Below are 20,281 nucleotides of genomic sequence, written 5' to 3'. Positions count from 1 at the left end.
AGCTATTTTCCATATCTGGATAATAATTATTTTGCTAGTTACTGTACTGTATGATGAGTTTGGTGGGTGGGAAGTGTATTTATTGAAATGTATGCCATCTTTATTTATAACAACAGGGTTGGTACTGCAGGCCAACAGGGACCCCAGGATGTCCACAGGGACAACCTGGGGACACCCACCGGCCAATGTTATCAATCCTGTGTTAAAATAAATAAATAATTGTTTTATGTGGTGGTACAGGGGTGGGTTATGTATTGGTGCTTGTTACATATTGTAATGTTTATTGGGGGCAGAGGGGGTGTGTGAAAGGCAAAGTACCCCCTTCATTCATCCCTCTGCCCCCAATAAAGCTGCTGTTGTCCCTTAACCCCTTCATTGCCTTAGCGGTTAACCGCTTAGGTAATGAACTTGCCTGTGAATGCATTTATTGCATCGGATTGATGCCGGAGGTCTCCAATGCAGATATTATTGGATATAAGCTCCGGAGTCTCCCAGCATCAATCCAATGCAGGAAAAATGCATTTTTCTAAGTGCCCTCTCGTCACTTATTGGCAGCTTCTCACCACCTTCTTGCCTACTTTTCCTGGCGAGACAATTTGGAGAGGAAATCTCAATTCTAGAGCAGTGATTAGCCCTGATACGCTAATCGGGGCCACTAGAATAGCACGAGTTTCACAAGCTGTCGATAAGTGGCTTCTCGCCGCGCGTTTGCCAATTTATTTTTTTTGGCAAAAAAATTCACCTTAAAGCTCTTTTATTGCTGACTTATCGGGGCTTACTGAATAGCAGTAGGCTTTTTTGGCAATAAGTGGCTTATCGCTATATTTATAGTATATATATTTATAGGCCCCACAATATTTTTCCCTGCATTGAGCATCTGTACAAACTATATATGATGTTTAACATAACTGTGTAATTTGAAACGCAACCCTTTCAATAGGAAAGCATTGGACCATTGTAAAAGTGAATAAGGACATGAAATCATTACAGACATACCCCGCTTTAAGGACACTCACTTTAAGTACACTCGCGAGTAAGTACATATCGTCCAATAGGCAAATGGCAGCTCACGCATGCGCCTGTCAGCACGTCCTGAACAGCAATACCGGCTCCCTACCTGTACCGAAGTTGTGCGCAAGCAGGGAGACTATAGAGCCTGTTACACATGCGTTATTTACATCAGTTATGCACATATATGATGATTGCTGTACAGCACATGCATCGATAAGTGGAAAAAGGTAGTGCTTCACTTTAAATACATTTTCACTTTACATACATGCTCCGGTCCCATTGCGTACGTTAATGCGGGGTATGCCTGTATAACGGTTCTGTAAGAATATGGGAGACATCGCTTTCTCAATTACCTGGTTTTACTTACACTCACAAACCTGTATTGAGTGAAAGGGTTATTTCTATGATTATCCAAGGTTTCGCCATTCTTCCTTTCTGATGTTCTCTTTTAAGAGGCAATCCTAGTAGTTTTGCCTTTCTTTTTTTTATACAGGATTGAAGCAAGTGGTCTATGGAGCTGAACCCAATTAATTTTAGCTCTGGGGACCGAATTGCTTTCGGACATACATTCTGAGGTAAGGATCTCTGGGAGCAGGGTCCCCAGAGCTGAAATGAATGGGGTTCAATTCCAGAGACCACCTGTTTCAATCTTGTATTAAAAAATGGGGGGTAGGAGAACCCGTTTTGATTGCTCATTTGAAGGAACTCTTTTAGTTCAGAAAAAAGTCCAAATGCTTATGATTTTACACAGCATTTGTAAAACAGGTGGTCTATAGCTTAATCAATATACCTCTGGCAACAGATATGTATGTATGTATATCATTTCCCAGAATCCCTTGCTGCAGTAGAAGTGCTGTGTGCTGGGTGATAATAGTGAAAGGCGGGGTTGCAGATCTGTCTAAGACATGCAAATGCGCATACAGTAATATTTCCATTTGCTATATGTATATCTAAAAATATATAGTGTCATTCTGATACATAGGGCTTTACAGCAGTAATACATAACATGGGAATAGGTGCTTCAGTAGGAAAATTAGTCCCTGACCAAAAGAGCTTGCAATCTAATTTATTTACAAATATATTTCTGTACTCTTATAGGTAACAATCTGGTCACGAAAAGTGTATGCCAGTGAATACTGAACCAACGCATAAAGCATTCAAGGTCCTGTTTAGAGCCTGATCCACATATTATGAAATACTGAATAGTCAACAACAGGGGTGCGCAAACTGGGAGGCGCAAGATTTTTTTGGGGGGTGTGGCGGTTGTAGAGGCCCCGCGCTCTTCCCAAAGGCATTTAAATTAAATACTGGGGTATCGCGTGAGGCCCCTGCAATTCATTTGCTGTGATTCCGTTTGCTTCGGGCGGTGCGTCACCATGGCAAAGTGGCGTCATGTGACGTCACGTTACCCAGCGGCGTCATTTGACACTGCAACAAAGGTAAGGGGGGGCCGCGAGTACAGGTGGAGAGCAGGCAGGGGGGCGCAGCACCAGCAGTTTGCGCACCCCTGGTCTACAACACTATTTAAGGTTGGCCTTAGCCTACCTGGAAAACTGATTTTCTTCTTCATATCTCCCAAGTTATTTCTGGTCAACCTTCTAGTTACAATCAATTTCAGTGCTCATTTATTGCACCGTGAAAGTAGGATACAAAGTTCAAGATGCTTTATTTGTAGAATCAATGTGATTAGACAATATAGTGACTGGCGATGTCTCACAAATACATTCTTATCCATAGACACTACACAGTAATTACAAATTATATTCAAGCGCAACAGTGCAAAAAATAGGGGGAAAATACATACACGTAAGACGTTTTTAAGGTCGCCTTAGGGCCATATTTAAAAAGCAGTGCTCTGCCATAAGACACCTTTCAGTACCGGAAGACATAGCATAGCCATGCTAAATTAATATGGGCCATAATGCACTGGAGAATGGTTACCTAATGAAATGCAATAAACATACTGCTTGGATATTGAGATCCTGGCTTGAAAGTGCGTTATCTCTTTGTGACCTTGGGCAACACTAGAGCATTTGCTTCTTTCTGGGACAAATACGGTGACTAGCACTTTTAGGTTACCTAATGTTAAAGATACTGCCTTTGAAATTGAGATCCTAGCATGAAAGTAAGTGTTATCTCTTTGTGACTTTGGGCAAGATACTTTGTTGGTTATGATACCTTTTAATAGATCAACATATCAATCGTGAAATATTTTCTTGTGCACAAGCTTTCCAGACTGCACCGGTCTCATCATCAGAAGAGGAGACCATTGTAGTCTTGAAAAGTTATGCACTAGAAAGCCTTGTATAATTGAAATGTTGATATATTCAAAAGGTAATATACAGTAACCTACTAAGAATTTTACTCTTTCTAGGACCAATATGACTACTAGCACTATTTAATGACCTTGAGGAAGTAATTTTGTCTTTATCTCATTGTATCTCCTTGTGCATCAAATATATTACAAGCTCTTTGGGTCAGTGTTGAGTGACACCTCGTGTACATAGAGATACTAGCCTCCAAGGACAAAATGAGTGAGATTGTGGTTCTGGACCAATTTTTTTAAATTTGAATTGAAAAGTACTGACTTGTATCAATGAGACTCCATGAGACTGCTGATGCTAAAAAATCAATGAAACTGACTCAAAATCACTGAGACTCCCAAAAGATCAATGTCAATTGACATGTCTGTTTACACTACCAGTGCTATTTAAGATTTAATGACTATAATTATCCAATCATTTAGTCAAAGTAGAAAAATAAAGGCTTTGACCAATAATGCTCTATGAAACGTGATCTCTTTTCCATTGAACTGTCCAGTTTCCTTTTAACCACCCCATTGGGACTGCAGTGTGTCTGTGTTACAAACGGCGTGTGAAAATGTTGCAAAACATTTAGTTAATGCATATTAACTGAAAGTGAAAGTTTCTATTAAATGTGATTATACTTCACGAATGCACCTGAAGATAATTTAAGATGTGCAGAAGCAGAAAATGAAACATTCTGTTTAGTACATTAGAAGACATAATTGATTAAAATTAACTCATTTACAGTAACCACTCGTATCTAATGAGCAAAGCATCAACGTGCCTTTGGATCACTTGTACTATAGAAGGATATGATTTACTACTTCAGCATTGGTAGGACTTATATATTGTAGGTCAATGGAAAGAGTGGTGGAAGCATCACTACTTTTTATTTACAGTACAAACGTACAATTCCACTATCTTTTTTTAATGGAAAATAAATGTATTTTACAGATAACCCTTTCCATTCTTACAGCATACATAGTGCTTAAATGCTTCTAAAATAGTGTGAGGAGCAGTGCCCCAGTCCCAGTGCCACTAATATTTAGACCACTTTTACTACTGATTGCAGAGTAGATTTGAAAGAAGCAGAACAAAGTATGTTTCATTTACTGAAATGTATTGTATTTACACAGATTTTTTATAGTACCAACCAAATATATAACTATAACATTTTGACATTTTTTTTAAATGTTACAGATTTCTTTCTGCAGCTACAACAGCACATATATTGTGCGTCTTTTAAAAAATATATTGTTATGTTCATATTAAAAGAAGAAGAGATTGTTTTTTAAGATGTGTATAGCACAAAGTACTGATTCTAATTATCGTGGTTTATTTGATGATTGCAATACATTTTCTAAGCCCCAAATAATTGCAATATACAGAATAATGTCCATTATTTTCTGTGGCAGTTTATCAAAGGCATCTGGCTGCAAAAGAAGTGCAGAAAATTCAGCCACCAGAAAATAAGTTCACAGATAAGAATTGATAATCCAGAGGGGTCTTCTCCTGGAGCTGCACCACACAGTCTCTTGGGACCCTGGAATGCTGAAAAAAAACTTTGAAAAGTGCAGATGAATTAAAAAGAAATAAGTACTGTATTTAAGATGGTTACAAGGCAATCTCCCACTGATGTCACGGTTTCCTAGTGGCTATGAGTGAGACTGCAAACTGCAGTCATATTGTTTCTCACAGGCAGACATTTTTGTCTGAGAATTTCAGAATTTTATTCTCAGCAACCAGATGAGTATTGTGGTTTAATTCCCAATTAAGATAAAAAATGAAAATGTAAATCTGGGTAAAAAAAACTAAGATTGAACAGCATGGATTGCGGCTTCAAAAGTCACATAAACTTGTGTTGCTTCAATGTACTGTACCTTCAGCATGAGCAATCAAACATTAACAAAACTGGGCGAAAACAAATGCATTATCAACTGACCCGAACAGAGTGTAACCCTCCTTGCCCAGCTCCTAAGGAGTTTACATCAAGTGTCTATTCACATGGTTTTGCTCAGTCTCTCGCATATCTTTCAGGGGGCTGGATTCATGCAGGCTGGGTGTAGATGAAGCAATGATGGAAAATGATGGGTGCCTGGAACATTTATAGCACAAACAGCAATCTTTATTATACCATCAGGTGGCTGGTCTCTTCACCTGTTACACACCTAATCAGTATTGTACATCTGCCTTGCTCGTATTGAAGAGTCTTCCCTAGTTACTCTCACAATATCCATAGGGAGGTACTGTGGTTTGTTTGTCGGTAGTGTGCTGGACCTGTACCCCCACTTAATATCACCCCTGCTGACCTATTGCAGTTGGACTCCAAAAGTGGCGGACTTCCCATTAGGCCCGATAGGCCTGGGCCTAGGGTGGCAAATGTTCAGTTTTTTCTCTCTTTCTCTCATTTACAGAGGTCCTGCTCTCTTCCCCACTGATTGCCGGGGGGTAACGCGGGGCCTCGGTAAAGATCTCTTACCTTCTCCTATGCACCGCCCTCCTCCTTCTGTAGCATCGTGGCATTAAATGACGCTGTGACGTCACATGGCGATGCATTGTCATGGAAACACAACGTCACGTGACGTGACGGCGTTGGGCAGCAAAAAGGTAAGTGATTATGGGCGGACAAATTTTAAATCCGCCACTCACATCCATCCCTCTGGAGATATTTATTCCAGCTCCATGCTCTGACTGTCACTTCTGAGCATGCTGGGCTACAGTTAGGTGTGGATCGGCCACATGGGGCATGCCTACTATGGCCTCAGTTTCTCCTATCTGCAGGACCTCTATAGGACATACAGAAGGGTTTCTCGTTTCTCATTGCATACAGTATAAGGACAGATCCAATATAACTCTTTTACCTATACACCTAAACTAATATTCATATCTACAGTGAGGCGCCTCTACTCATGCCTCCCAGGAACCTGACTAACAGAACCTTCTCACCAGTATATATACTCTCTCAGTGACGTTCTATCACCATGCAGAATGTGGGTGTGTCTTCGTTTCTGCTAAGTCCCCCAGTACTGTGTGTGGGGAGGGGGTGTTACTCAGTAGGAGCCCACACATTTGACTGTAAAGTTGTTAAGCACTTACACTAACTAGTAGTTCCCAAATATGGGTGTGTGTGTGGGGGGGGGGGGGGAGAGCTACAGGAGTCTTAACATATTATGCATGACAGCATTTATGTTACCTGAATATGGTCCCAGTGAAAGGTTTTAAAATATTCTGTTCAATTCTATACTAGAAAAACACAGCTACTAAACCACTTTGAAGTTCTTTGTTTCCGTATGAACTCTTTATAACTAGAATATATTGCTATCGTTTGTTAATAGAAGCATTCTTTGTTGCTAAACTAATTGTTACTAGATACATTCTTTGTTCTATTTTGTTTTTTGATGAATCGTTATGGGATTAAGTCTTTGTTTTTCTGTTACTCAAGTAATTATGTATTACTAGAATTCTTTGTAGCACAGAATTCAAATAGCTGCTTTGGTGCTGAATAAAATAATTGTTTTAATATATGAAGTGTCACCTTCCTCCAGTTAACTCCTTTTTTGCCAGCAGAGTGTATAATAAAAATGTTCATGTACCAATGCACTAAAAGGTTTTGTTGGCACACTGCATCATTTTGAGCTTGCAATTGCAGCAGCTATGAGAATTATGTTGGACAAGTTTTGCCGCAAATTGTTCTCAGGAGTAGGGATAGGTGGAACAGCCCAAATCCGTTTCCCATAATTCAGCGGTTCATTTTAACAAAATATATCCCACCCATTAAAATTCATCTGCGGATTGGATACTAATAAATCCCAATGGCTTGAAACCCATCATAAAATAAAAACGCGAGAGAACGAGAGCTAGAAAAAATGTGAAAATGTGAGAGAGCATGAGAGCGAGATAAAGAGCAAGAGAATGAGGGAGAGCAAATGAGAGAGAACAAGAGCGATAGAAAATTAGAGAGAAAGAGAGCGAGAAAGAATGAGAGAAAACAAGAGAGAACGAGAGCTAGAGAAAATTAGAGAGAACAAGAACAATAGAAAACGGGAGATAACAAGAGCGAAAAGACTGCTTATTAGATAGGCTTCTCTATCTCTGAAGAGAGTAAAGTGCTTTGTACGGGTATGAGCACTCAATGATAAGTAGAGCTCAAAACTAAGTATACTGTGACAGTGGTGCTAGCCAGCTGGTTTAGCTCACACTACTAGAGCTGTTATGAATAACAGAGGTTGTGTGGGTTCAATTTCTGATCCTGTTGGGTCTGACACCATACAGTACCTCATTCCTAAGGTGCCTTAGACTTGTCAATCCAATAATACTTTGTGTGCTGTGGAAACTAAGTGAAATAACTTCCTGTTCTCCATAGTCACCTTAAGGCATCTTCATATTGCACCAAAATAAGTGAGCATACCTGTAATAGCAAATTAATAATGTCTTAAAACCAGACTATAGACAAATCATCATGCTCGGGCACATCCCCAACTTTTAAAACATCACATTTATCAGCAATGTTTAAAAATTGAATAAAATCTTTCCCCCCCTTTTGATATATGGAGAGCTCAACACCAAGGACATGAATCATGAATTATGTTCCATCATTGATTACTTCCTATTTGGTAAAACCTGATTCCGTCCATCCCAACCACTAATATTGGCCCTATTACCTGGTCAGACCACGCCCCAGTTCAAATTGATCTCTCTCACATAAACCCTGCTCACCTACAGTACATGATGGAGACTAAATGACTCTCTACTCCAGGTCTATGGGAAAATTCACACTAATCTTATAGACTATTTATTGCTCAATAATGGCAGTGTAGTCACCTCCTCCCATTGGGAAGCCCACAAAGCCTGTATCAGAGGCACCTTTACATCCCTGGCCTTTATTAGAAAAATAATTAAACTACAAGCAACTCTAGATTTGGAAAACAAAATACAACAACTGGAACAAATCCACAAAGCCAATTCTAAAAAGAAGATATTTCAAAGATTAACAGGGGTTAGGGAAGAGTTGAGAAAGCTTCAACTGTAAGGAATCGGGGAACACGCCCCCTGCGGCGTGCTCCCTCCTTACCTGCCGCATCTCAGTTCCCGCTCTCCTTATAGAGCATGCACGCACCCGCGGTTCCCTACTCGTAGCACGGAGCCCGGCCACCCCCGGTCGCGTCACGCATTCTCTCACGCGTGGCGCGTACACGTGACGGCGTGCGCCGCCCTCCAGCTGCGAGTCAACTTAACGCCCCCTTGTGGCGTATTCTCTACCCATGCCTAGTTTCCCTGATGTCTCCCTGTATGGCGTGCGCCGCCCTCTAGCTGCGAGTTAAGATTCCCTGTTGATTCTCTGTGTGGCGGGCGCTGCCCTCTAGCTGCGAGCCTACCTTCCTATGCATCGCTGCCCCCTAGTCTCTTGGATCGCTCGGAGTTCGATCCTTAAGAGGGGGGTACTGTAACGATGCGCGGAACACGCCCCCTGCGGCGTGTCCCTTCCTTACCTGTTTACTTCTGATCGCCGCCCTCTAGCTGCGAGTCAAGATCCTGTGTCTTTAAGGATTCTGAAGCAAGCAACGCCATCTTGCTTTCTGGCAAACCCTGCCCTCTTCCTCCTGACAGGAAGTAAGCCTCTCTTTGACTTTCTCTTTGCATTTAGTCTTTTGCTACCAGCCCTGGTGCCTGCTGGTACTCATCGCATACTGTTCCTGCCTGGACGTCCTTGGGACCTTTACTTATCTCCTGTGGATTCCGGAGGACTGGGAAAGTCACTCTTATACTACTAAGGTTAGTTTACCGTCGGGTAGTGTAGGTACCTGCTTAGTAGGGTTCACCTTGACGTGGTAGCAGGCTTATAATTCCTTGGCCAATGGATTAGACTAAGAACCCTTATGTTATGTTTAGTTTCGCTGCACCTTGCTGTTCTGTCACTATGCCTTTAAGAAGTCTGGACGTTCTCCAAGAAGCAGTCCTTCCTGGATGTCTCTGTGTTCTGCCATAAGCCTTGTCTTGTCTGTCTCCTTGGTTCCTGAGACCGGCTGCTAGTGTCACGCAGCGGTCTGTTCCTGTGCTGAAGCGGAGTACTCTCCTTGTTGTCTTCAGCTCCCTGGTTCCTGTGACCGGCTGCTAGTCTCATGCAGCGGTCAGTTCCTGTTTCCTGTGCTGAAGCTGAGTACTCTCCTTGTTACTTCAGCTCCTTGTTTCCTGTGACCGGCTGCTATATTCATGCAGCGGTCTGTTCCTATTTTCCTGCACTGAAGCGGAGGTTTCCCTGAGTATCTTCAGCTTCCTGGTTCCTGGGGCCTACTCTTTCCCTAATCTAGAGAGGCCGTGTCCTGGTTCCTGCGCTGAATCGGAGGATTCCCCAGCCCGCTCAGGACTCTTGCGCTGAAGCACTGGTTTACCAGTGCAGCTAGGCGGTGTGCTACTCTGGTCTGTCTACCACCTCCTGAGACCAGTACCATGGGCCATGGTCGCCGCACGCGCAGAGGCCACTCCCGCACTCCTAAGCTGAAGCGGGGCTCTCCTGACTACCTGTTGCCGAACTCCTGCTTGAACAACGTTTACCCTGATGTCTCCAGTCCTGACCCTGGCGTGTCCACCGACGATGCTGTCTTCTCCTATCCTGATCCTGCTACGTATGACTATGAACTGCGCAATCCGGATCAGCCTGCGCGGTCTCAGGTCGGTGCTTTTACAACCCCACCTCAGCCACGCGGTCCGACCCAGGTTTGTGGCGAGCACAGTCGTGACAGTATGCTCGGCCAAACAAACGGACCCCCAGAGGTGGCCCCGCCTTCCTCCATGTTCCATGCCATGTTCGTGTCCATGTTCCTGAGGCCTGCTGCTAGCTCCATGCAGAGGCCCGTTCCTGTACCCCTGTAACGTTGGGAGATCCTATAGTCCCCCCTAGTCTAGTAAGGATCGTTCGGAGTCCGATCCTGAAGGGGGGGATACTGTAAGGAATCGGGGAACACGCCCCCTGCGGCGTGCTCCCTCCTTACCTGCCGCATCTCAGTTCCCGCTCTCCTTATAGAGCATGCACGCACCCGCGGTTCCCTACTCGTAGCACGGAGCCCGGCCACCCCCGGTCGCGTCACGCATTCTCTCACGCGTGGCGCGTACACGTGACTACGTGCGCCGATCCCAAGCTGCACGGCAACTTTCTCCCTTCGTATCCCCTGCGGCCTCCCCACCTCGCTACGGGTCCTTCCCCTTTCTCCCTGCGCTTGTGAGGAGAGCACAAGCGTGACATTATGCTCGGCCAAACAAACGGACCCCCAGAGGTGGCCTCGCCTGCCTCCATGTTCCATGCCATGTTCGTGTCCATGTTCCTGAGGCCTGCTGCTAGCTCCATGCAGAGGCCCGTTCCTGTACCCCTGTAACGTTGGGAGATCCTATAGTCCCCCCTAGTCTAGTAAGGATCGTTCGGAGTCCGATCCTGAAGGGGGGGGATACTGTAAGGAATCGGGGAACACGCCCCCTGCGGCGTGTCCCTTCCTTACCTGTTTACTTCTGATCGCCGCCCTCTAGCTGCGAGTCAAGTTCCTGTGTCTTTAAGGATTCTGAAGCAAGCAACGCCATCTTGCTTTCTGGCAAACCCTGCCCTCTTCCTGCTGACAGGAAGTAAGCCTCTCTTTGACTTTCTCTTTGCATTTAGTCTTTTGCTACCAGCCCTGGTGCCTGCTGGTACTCATCGCATACTGTTCCTGCCTGGACGTCCTTGGGACCTTTACTTATCTCCTGTGGATTCCGGAGGACTGGGAAAGTCACTCTTATACTACTAAGGTTAGTTTACCGTCGGGTAGTGTAGGTACCTGCTTAGTAGGGTTCACCTTGACGTGGTAGCAGGCTTATAATTCCTTGGCCAATGGATTAGACTAAGAACCCTTATGTTATGTTTAGTTTCGCTGCACCTTGCTGTTCTGTCACTATGCCTTTAAGAAGTCTGGACGTTCTCCAAGAAGCAATCCTTCTCTGGATGTTACCTTGTGCTCTGGACTCCATGCCCATGTTCCATGTTCCTGGTTTCTGTTTCCAGACTCCCGTGCTGAAGCGTTGGCTTCCCAGCAACCCCCGCTTTGGTGCCTGAGAGCACGCGCACTCCCGCTCTGCTGTCAGAGCATGCGCGCACATGCAGCTGGATCACTCGTGTCTCTGAATAGGCACCGCACCTCCGGACGCGTCGCGCATTCTCATGCGCGCGGCGCGGTCACGTGACTACGTGCGCCGATCCCCAGCTGCGCGGCAACTTACTCCCTTCGTATCCCCTGCGGCCTCCCCACCTCGCTAACGGGTCCTTCCCCTTTTCCCTGCGCTTGTGAGGAGAGCACAAGCGTGACATCAACTAAGGATGTTGTAACATCTATTAAGTGGACTAAACAACTATTTTATGACAATGAAACAAGCCAAATAAACTCCTGGCAAACAAATTAAAAATCTAAGAACCGTTTGAGTATGCTGGCTCTCAAGCTTAAATATTGGTAAGATCACCTACAACCCTTCTCAAATAATTGAAGAGTTTCATAGATTTTATTCAAGTCTATATAATCTAAACAAGAATACCCCTTGTTTGCCTATCTTAGTTAAAAAGACCACAGAGTTCCTAAAAAGTTGTAACCTCCCAAGAGTCCCAGGCCATGAATTTGATCCATCTGAAAGCAAAAATATCCCATATCTAATATCAAATTAGGTGAGGTTTTTAATGAATCTAAAACCAGCAAAATCCCCGGATCCAGACTGATTCACCAATTTGTTATTCAAAAAATATGGTGGCATACTTAAACCACATATAAACTGTTTCACTATTTTCTGGCAGGTGGGACAATTCCCTTCCAGATGTCAGAATAATTAATCACAGTCATTCCTAAAGAAGGAAAGTACCTCATGCATTGTGAAAGTTATAGACCAATATCCCTACTCAATACCGATTTAAAAAATGTCAGTAAAATCCTGCCCAATCGCCTCAACACCATCCTACCTAGATTAGTCCATTTTGATCAGGTAGTCTTCATTAATGAAAGACAAGCCCCAGACAACACAATAAAAATGATCAATATAATTAACTTTGTGAATGTCAAAAAAATCTAAACCCTGCTGATCAGTTTAGATGCGAAACAAGCATTCAATATAATTAGTTAACCTTTCCTACGTGAAACTCTAGAGGACTTTTAATAATGGCCCATTTCTAACTGGAGTACTTACCCTATACAAAAACCCCTCCGCCTCCTTAAAGGTACCAGGAATGCAGCCTTAATAAGAATCTCTAACGGGACCAGACAAGGGTGTCCAATTTCACCCCTCCTCTTTGCACTGACTATCGAGCTTCTGGCAGGTATGATTAGGCAAAACCCCGATATAAAAGGGCTTCAGATTGCCCAACAAACATACAAACTCTCTCTCTTGGCAGAGGATGTGATTTTGACCCTCATGGAGCCTTTAATCTCCCTGTCTAGTTTACATAAAACCCTATGACATTTTGGATCTCTCTCTGAGATACAAATTCAATACAAGCAAGTCGGAGGCTCTGAATATCTCTATCCTTCCAGATGAATTGAGACTGCTTCACCTCAACTTTAAATATAGATGGAAAGACTCTTTCTTCAAATAACTGGGCATTAACGTGCCCAAACATTGTGATACCTGTTTATCTATAACTACCCCATACTTTTGTCACAATCAAAAGAGACATATCTCTCTAGAATAACAAACATATTTCATGGCTAGGTCGCATCTGTTCAATAAAAATGAACATCCTACCTAGAATGTTATATTTCTTTCAAACCTTACAATCTCTATCTCCATCAACCTGCTAAACGATATACAAAATAGATTTTCCAGTTCATTTGGAGAGATAGACGGCCCCAGTCTCTAGATTGGTCCTCATCCTCAAAATCAAAGGGAGGCCAAGCAGTCCCTGACCTACTAAAATACTATCCAGCTACTGACCTTAGACAGATCCCATCCTGGCATTTGGATAAGGGCATAAAGTGTTGGGTAGACATTGAAAGAGCCATCTGTGGCTTAATGCTCTTCCCGCTCTTTAAAAGGTGCCAAAAGGAAGGCATCCCTAAATTATTATCAATCTCTCTAATAATCAATTCCCCCTTAAAAATATGGAGAAAGTCCCGGTTGAAGTACAATCTCTCTTTTTCTCCCTTGAGACTTACTGTATTCCTCCGTTTCATAACCCAGATTTCCTCTCAGGAATACTAAACTATCTTCAAACTATGGAAAGACAGGGGCTTAGCATATATCAAATATTTAATCAAAGAGGACAGGGTTATATAATTTGAGGAATTAAGGAAAACATTTTGTATCATCCAGGATCGTTACCTGGAATATCTCCTGAATAGCTGAGACATTTTATTCCCACCCTGTCCCCTAATCAGATGTTCCCAGGACTATCCACCTTTGAAAATATCCAATCCTCTATAGCGAATTAGACCCTGTGGATGAACCCTCCCAGCACAGGTACATGTTGCAATAGGAAGTAGACTTTCAATTCGAAATTCCATGGGAAGACTGGGAAAATGTATGGGAAAGGGTGTCTAAAACCTTGATATGTTCAACTATAAAAGAGAACATATATGAGATTGCAGTATGTTTAGATGGTACATGACCCCTGTAGAATGAAAGTATGTAGCCACGATTCCTCTGACTATTCTTTGGTCTTGCTCTATTATTCAACCATTCTGGTCAAAGGTTTTCAACCTTATAGAAGAATAAAATCCCAAGGGATCCAGTGGTGATGATTTTAGTTAACCTCACCTTGATAAAGAAGGCGTGGCAGTCGAAGCGTTGGTTTCTAAGCTGTATTAAATTACTTATTGCGAAGTCCGTGTGCCTGGATCATCTTCTATTCTGATGATTTTAGTTAAACCAGTAGAAAACCTAAGTCTTCAAAACAAATCTCTCATCTCACACATTCTTACAGCTGCCCACTGTTCAATAATGGCTTCATGGAACAAGATTCAAGCACCATCAATGACTGAACTAACAAACAAAAGTAATAAAGTAATGGTAACTGAAACAAATTCCATAAGATTTGAGACACGTGGACTAACTACACACCCAGGTCCAGCGCCAAACTCAACAAGAGGAGATCAATCCTTCATGTATGTCTCCTCCACTCAGTGGAAAGTCCTCCTGATAACAACAGGATACTAGTCAGTTATGAGAATTAATACGTCCTGGATGCCCAGGCTAAATGTAAAATGCATAGATGTGTCTAATTATTGAATTGTCTTCCCCACCTCCCTCTCCTTTCTGTACCCGCCGGATAAAACAATAAAATCTAAGTTTAAGGGGGGAAAAAGTAATACATTTATTAAGAGACAGAATGAAGTGAATAATAAAAGAAAACTTAATGATAAAAAGCACAAGATCTGAGAGTGATCAAACTATAATGTGTACTGGTCCTAGTAGTGAGACCTAACTTAGTGGTAATTTAAGCAAAATGATAAGCAGTGAACGAGGCCTTTATATTTATATCTACAGAACGAAAGACTCCTGATTTAGAGCTTGTTTGCTAATGCAGATTGAAAATTTTAAATGCATTAAATCACAGTTTAGCTTCGTCAGAGGTGCAGTCACCCTGAAAGAGACACTATCGTAGAAGGGATTTAATGCCCCCTGTACCATCTATATAAATGAGATTGCACAGATCTGGTCTAATAAGATCAAAATGTATAACACCCAGATAGTACCAAGAATAATCATCTACAAATAATAATAGTGCTTGCTTGTCGAACCCAAGTTACAACTGTGTAATCCCTAGAGCCGCAGAGATGGTACCCATTTTCTTCTAACCCAGTAGAGCGCGGTAGCCCATGTTCATCTTTAATTTCATCTCACCTGGCCTCAGTAAGTCATAGCCCTCAGTACATATTATTACTTTGTACTTGAAGTGCTTTCAATGTTTCAATCAACAAAATAGATATCCCTTGTAGGGCTGCTGTTAGTAGACAGTATGTGCTGCAACCCATCAGCTGGTTTAGTTCACACTGCTATAGTTGTGGCCTAGAAAATCAGTAGTTGTGAGTTCTAGTCCTGTTAGGTCTGACATAATTTCAGTCATTAGATTGGAACCTAAGGCGGATCAACTCTATATAGTTAGTATGAAAATCCTTTTTTGAAGTGTGGGATGGGACTCATTAACATATACTTTGCATATCACCATTAGCATATCTTCTAGCCAGGTACCTCAGGTGTGCTCCTTTTTCAGCAAAGGCATGTTTCCTTAATTTATTTGTTTGATGGGATATATATATATATATATATATATTCGAACACCACGCGTTGTGTACATCAGACATCAGAATACCGATGTCATGACGCGGGATGTCTTCCAACCTTCCCGCCTTCGGCGAGTGCAGAAAATTGCATTATAGAGTTCTGGTTTTTAAACACCTGAAATTGACACAGTAGCACAGTACTGTACACATTGCAATTCATTCATTTCATTGCACCCAAAGAAATAGAATCCATGAAATTCAAACAAAGCAATAAGCGCTGGTGCCTGGGGCGATTGGCCGCGTTCATGCTGCGTGGAGTACAGCAGCGCACACGAAAACGGCGCCGTGATTTGTTCGAATAACGGCCGCGGCAACTGTAGCTATACAGTATATAATAGGCACAGGCAGCAGGTAGAAAGCTATGCGAGTGAGAGAGAGTACTGTAAAAAGGACTGAAAATAATGGGCGCCTGAATAACAATGCAAGAGAGAACAGTTGTGAGCGCAGTGAAAAAAGCTATTTCTTTTAAAGTTTCCCTTAGAAGACAGTGAAACATATCCAATGTTTGGCAATAAACCAACGTGGCTTTGTTAAGAAAGTCCTGTGTTTGCCAATTCATGCCAACCATGTTTAGTGATGCTGGCCACCTCCTTGTTACAGATTGCAAAACCGGGGAAAATGACCGTCATTAAGGAAGCTGCCCCACTTAACTGAGAAAAATGTCATTGGCATTTAAACACCATGAACCCTTTCAGCGCTGGTGGGGGCCAGCAGCGGATAACTTTGCAATGCACTGCTGGTCCCTACTGCACTAATAGGATTAAAATATATATTTTGTACTTTGTGTCTATGAACAGGGCCCCGTGTTGGGCACTACAGCGAAGAGATCTCTAAAATACATTAAAAAATAAACGTGCAGGAGAGAACTGCTCCTTTAATTCACAATGCACCGCCTGTTTGTGCTGGCATGCGAGAGGTTAAAGGAAATGTCAAATCATTCTCAGCCCTTTAGCCTGCGGGTCTATATATCATAGAAGGCTTTAGCACCTGAAGCACATTGTGCATATCATTGATATTTACTAGAACAGGTTGTTCTCCAATTATCTTCATAATTGGCTTTGATTTTGCTTCACCGCTGATTCACTCGGTGTTAAACTAAGCACCTCTTTAATTGAATTGCCGCAGTGCTTCTGTACAAAGCCCTGGTATTTTCTTCCAGAGCGAGCCTTCATTGAACCGCGTATCTCCTACACCCTAATTGATTTTATTGACGCATTTATTTATTTTGGGAAAGGATGTATTCACGCAGTAGAATATGGAAAGCTTTGAATCCTATCTCAGTATTGATGTGGTGTTTAACACAGAGGGGACATTAATGAGGTGTCACTGGCTTTGTTTGAAGGACAATAAAACGTCTTTATAGCATCAGGTAATGGGCATGTATAAAACATAATGAATAGGTGGTTTCCTTCTGTTATGGCTCTCACTCTCATTCTTCACTGTATAGACAACAAGAGACTTATGGTCCATCAAGTTCCAGTTCCAGATTAGGTGAACATGGCATACTATAAATAAACAGAATTAGACATGTCAACCTCTACAGCAGCGGCGTGCAAATTGGGGGTGCAAGATTTTTTTGGGGGGGGGGGGGGCGCGGGCGGTTGCACTTTAAATTAATGCCGGGGGATCACTTGAGGCCTCTGCAACATCACTTACCTTCTCTTCGGCGACGCGGCATCAAATGACGCCGCGGGTCATGTGACGTCACGTTGGCATGACAACGTGATTTCACATGACCCAGTGACGTCATTTGACGCCGGAGAGCAGGTAAGGGGGAGGGGGCGCGGGCAGGGAGAGAAGCAGGATGGGGGGCGCACACTGGGAAGATTGCACAGCGCTGCTCTACAGACCAAAATTAGTGAGTTTTTTTGGGCCCAAAATTTAAATTTTAATGGAAATGTGTTCACTTCAATCAGTAAGACTCAATTGAAGTCTATGATCCTGATTCTGAAAATCAGTGAGATACAGAAAATCACAAAGATGCTGAAGTGCAAGAAAACAGCAGCTTCAAAAGATACTAAAATAAATAAATCATCTCTCCCTCTCTATATACTGTGTACAGTATATGTAGTATGCATTTAGGAAATAGCTGCACACTCAGTATTAAGTATCCTACAGAGGGTGTCTGTGCAAGATTGTCAAATCTATTCAACTTGAAGGAAAGACCAGAACGGTATAATTATCTTTGGTATAATTATGCTTTCCAGACATCCCATGTAGGGTTTTATTCTACAGTACACACAACATACATTACATTTGTATAGGAGTGATATGTTGGCAGTATTCAACTGTGGTATCAAAGTCCCACAGGGAAAATGGATTTTAAGGGGTCCATTTTATGGCCATAACAATCACAAATGTTATAAGTTTGCACTGATGCAAATGTAAACAGGTTCATATACTCATGAAAACAGCACATACACTCATAGATAAATATACTTGTGTTTACATATACTTCCTTGATACAGAGAGTGATAGACACAAGCAAATGGTCTCAGACACATTCATACACTGACAGACAAAACCTACTGTGTATATATGGGGCAGTCAGATTTGGAACTGCAACCTGTAAGCTTTCCAGTTGCTTGGTGCTAGCTGCTTCAAATAGAACTATGAGCTGTGACTACAGCCATGCTAGACTCACTTTACTACTCTCCCATTGGCATTATGGAGTTCAGCTCTGATTTGAGAAGCTAAATAACTTTGAAGTCACTCTTTGCTTCTCTGCTTGTTCAACAGCTTGTGTTCTTTACTTGTTTGTACTATTTGTGATGACTCCTGTTTCTGCAATTGATCTCTGGCTTTGTCTAACATCTGATTCCTGTTTCTGACTGCGACTTGTTTCCAACATCCCCTTTGGCTACATTTGGAAATCCAGGCTATAGCATGTGGCCCACCGCCCCCATCACATTTTTGACAGAGACTGACTCTCCCAGCAGCCGCACTCACACACAGACTGAAATGTGAGAATCAGAAAGTATCCCGTGTCTACTCAAGATTTTAGGAGACTCCCCGTTATTCTTGGAGTTTTGGCCAGCTTGACACTAAGTCCCACTGGGGATTTCCCCAGATATGCAGTGGGCAAGTCTGACCCTGTGTGCTGGATGAACACAGGAAATCTCACAGAATGAAATTGTGAATGACACTTGCAACTCTCCATCACAAAAGTGTGACACTGATTGTTATGCTGTGGTCAAAACACCTGGCTTATATTTAGTTAATGGTTTGATACTCTGCAGTAGTCCGATATAGTGAATGTAGCATTATGTTCCTTGGGTGACTGGCAGAGGATTTACCAAAAAGAGGATATTTTAACAAAATAAAATCAACTTACTTTGTGGTTTTATTTCATGAAGAGGTTTTTTCTCTAAAAAGAGAGAGAAAGAAAGAGATGGGAGAAAAGAAAGAACATTGCACTTAATAACTGGGCTATGATCAACTTGCGTACTGACTCTTCCTTATGTAATGTACGCTACGTGTATAAATCAATGTAATTATATACACTGAAGGTATAGACATATACGCTATAATAATAATAGCATGTTCTTGTATAGCGCTGCTAGTTTTACTTAGTGCTTTACAGAGACATTTTGCAGGCACAGGTCCCTGCCCTGTGGAGCTTACAATCTATGTTTTTGGTGCCTGAGGCACAGGGAGATAAAGTGACTTGTCCAAGGTCACAAGGAGATCTCAGGGCCAGTCAGTGTCTTTACTCACTGAGCCACTCCCTCTCCCATAGTACTTCTATATACCCCAAGTAGTTTGGTATCAGGCCTGTATATTATGTACTGTAGTTCAAGAACCCTGAACAGTATACTAATTTATTAAGCCTACCAGTATATGTCCTATATTTCCGATTGCTAGCAGAATCAAAATGTGCCAACTTTCTTTAAAGTATAATTTAAAAAAGGTTAGAACACACTTTGTTGTGTTGATCACAAGGAATTTTCTAAATTAAAGTTGTATGTTTTCTCTCAATACTACAGTCACACTTAGGACCATAGTGATGTAAGAAAGTACATTTAACAGGTGAAAACTAATGATTGACAAACAAAATAATTAGACAAGTCCAAGTATTTTTAAATTACTGTTGAAAGTCTGAAAATGATCATCTGTTTTCTGTTAGAATGGGATTAGGAAAGGGGCTGCTGGGTGGGTGAATCTCAGGCTTGTTTGCAACACCCCAATGATAAACACATTCAGATTTAATGAGACTTGTTCCATTCTCCACACCTGAAGGGCAGTCGGGAATTGGATCATGGTAAGGGAGAAATATGCAGAGATAATAGCAGTAAAAACCCACATTAAGGTTTAGGTTACAATGTTCACAAACACTACAATGATAACGTTTCCAAAATGAATGAAATTACGTATACTTGTCTGAATATTTTTGTTTTCTAGAAAGGGCATTATTAACCTATCAAATATATCAGTCATTAGTCACTTTGGTGCTTTGTGGGGCAGCACCTTTTTCAGCTTCCTCTCAGAATTATTTGAAATTTAATCATTTTAGAATAACATAAAGCTACTGCTCGTTCTCAACATCTTTTCAGTCCTTCATCTCAAACAATATTTCAATGCTCTTGTTTCTTAAAATCTTTAGTGCCAGATGGAGCAGCAACAGGTTGACTTGCAATGCATTAACAAGACCCACCACCTAAGATGTGAAATCCATTTCCACCA

At 42.2% G+C, this 20,281-nt stretch overlaps 1 protein-coding gene across 3 annotated transcripts in view; it reads right to left on the bottom strand.

The window, feature by feature from the left end:
- UNC5D (unc-5 netrin receptor D) overlaps nucleotides 1-20,281 on the bottom strand; it is a 472,283-nt gene that overhangs the window by 98,338 nt on the left and 353,664 nt on the right. For 2 of the 3 annotated variants that reach the window (XM_075601397.1, XM_075601395.1), the window contains exon 8: nucleotides 18,933-18,965. The exons of the other annotated variant lie outside the window; for it this stretch is intronic. In XM_075601397.1, the coding sequence (XP_075457512.1) occupies nucleotides 18,933-18,965 (33 nt within the window). The remainder of the gene's footprint in view (nucleotides 1-18,932; nucleotides 18,966-20,281) is intronic. 3 annotated transcript variants of the gene reach the window in all.

Source organism: Ascaphus truei, chromosome 5 (assembly GCF_040206685.1).
Source record: "Ascaphus truei isolate aAscTru1 chromosome 5, aAscTru1.hap1, whole genome shotgun sequence".
Lineage (NCBI taxonomy): Eukaryota > Metazoa > Chordata > Amphibia > Anura > Ascaphidae > Ascaphus > Ascaphus truei.
Note: the sequence above shows the minus strand (reverse complement) of the source record. Positions and strands in the feature narration are given on the sequence as shown.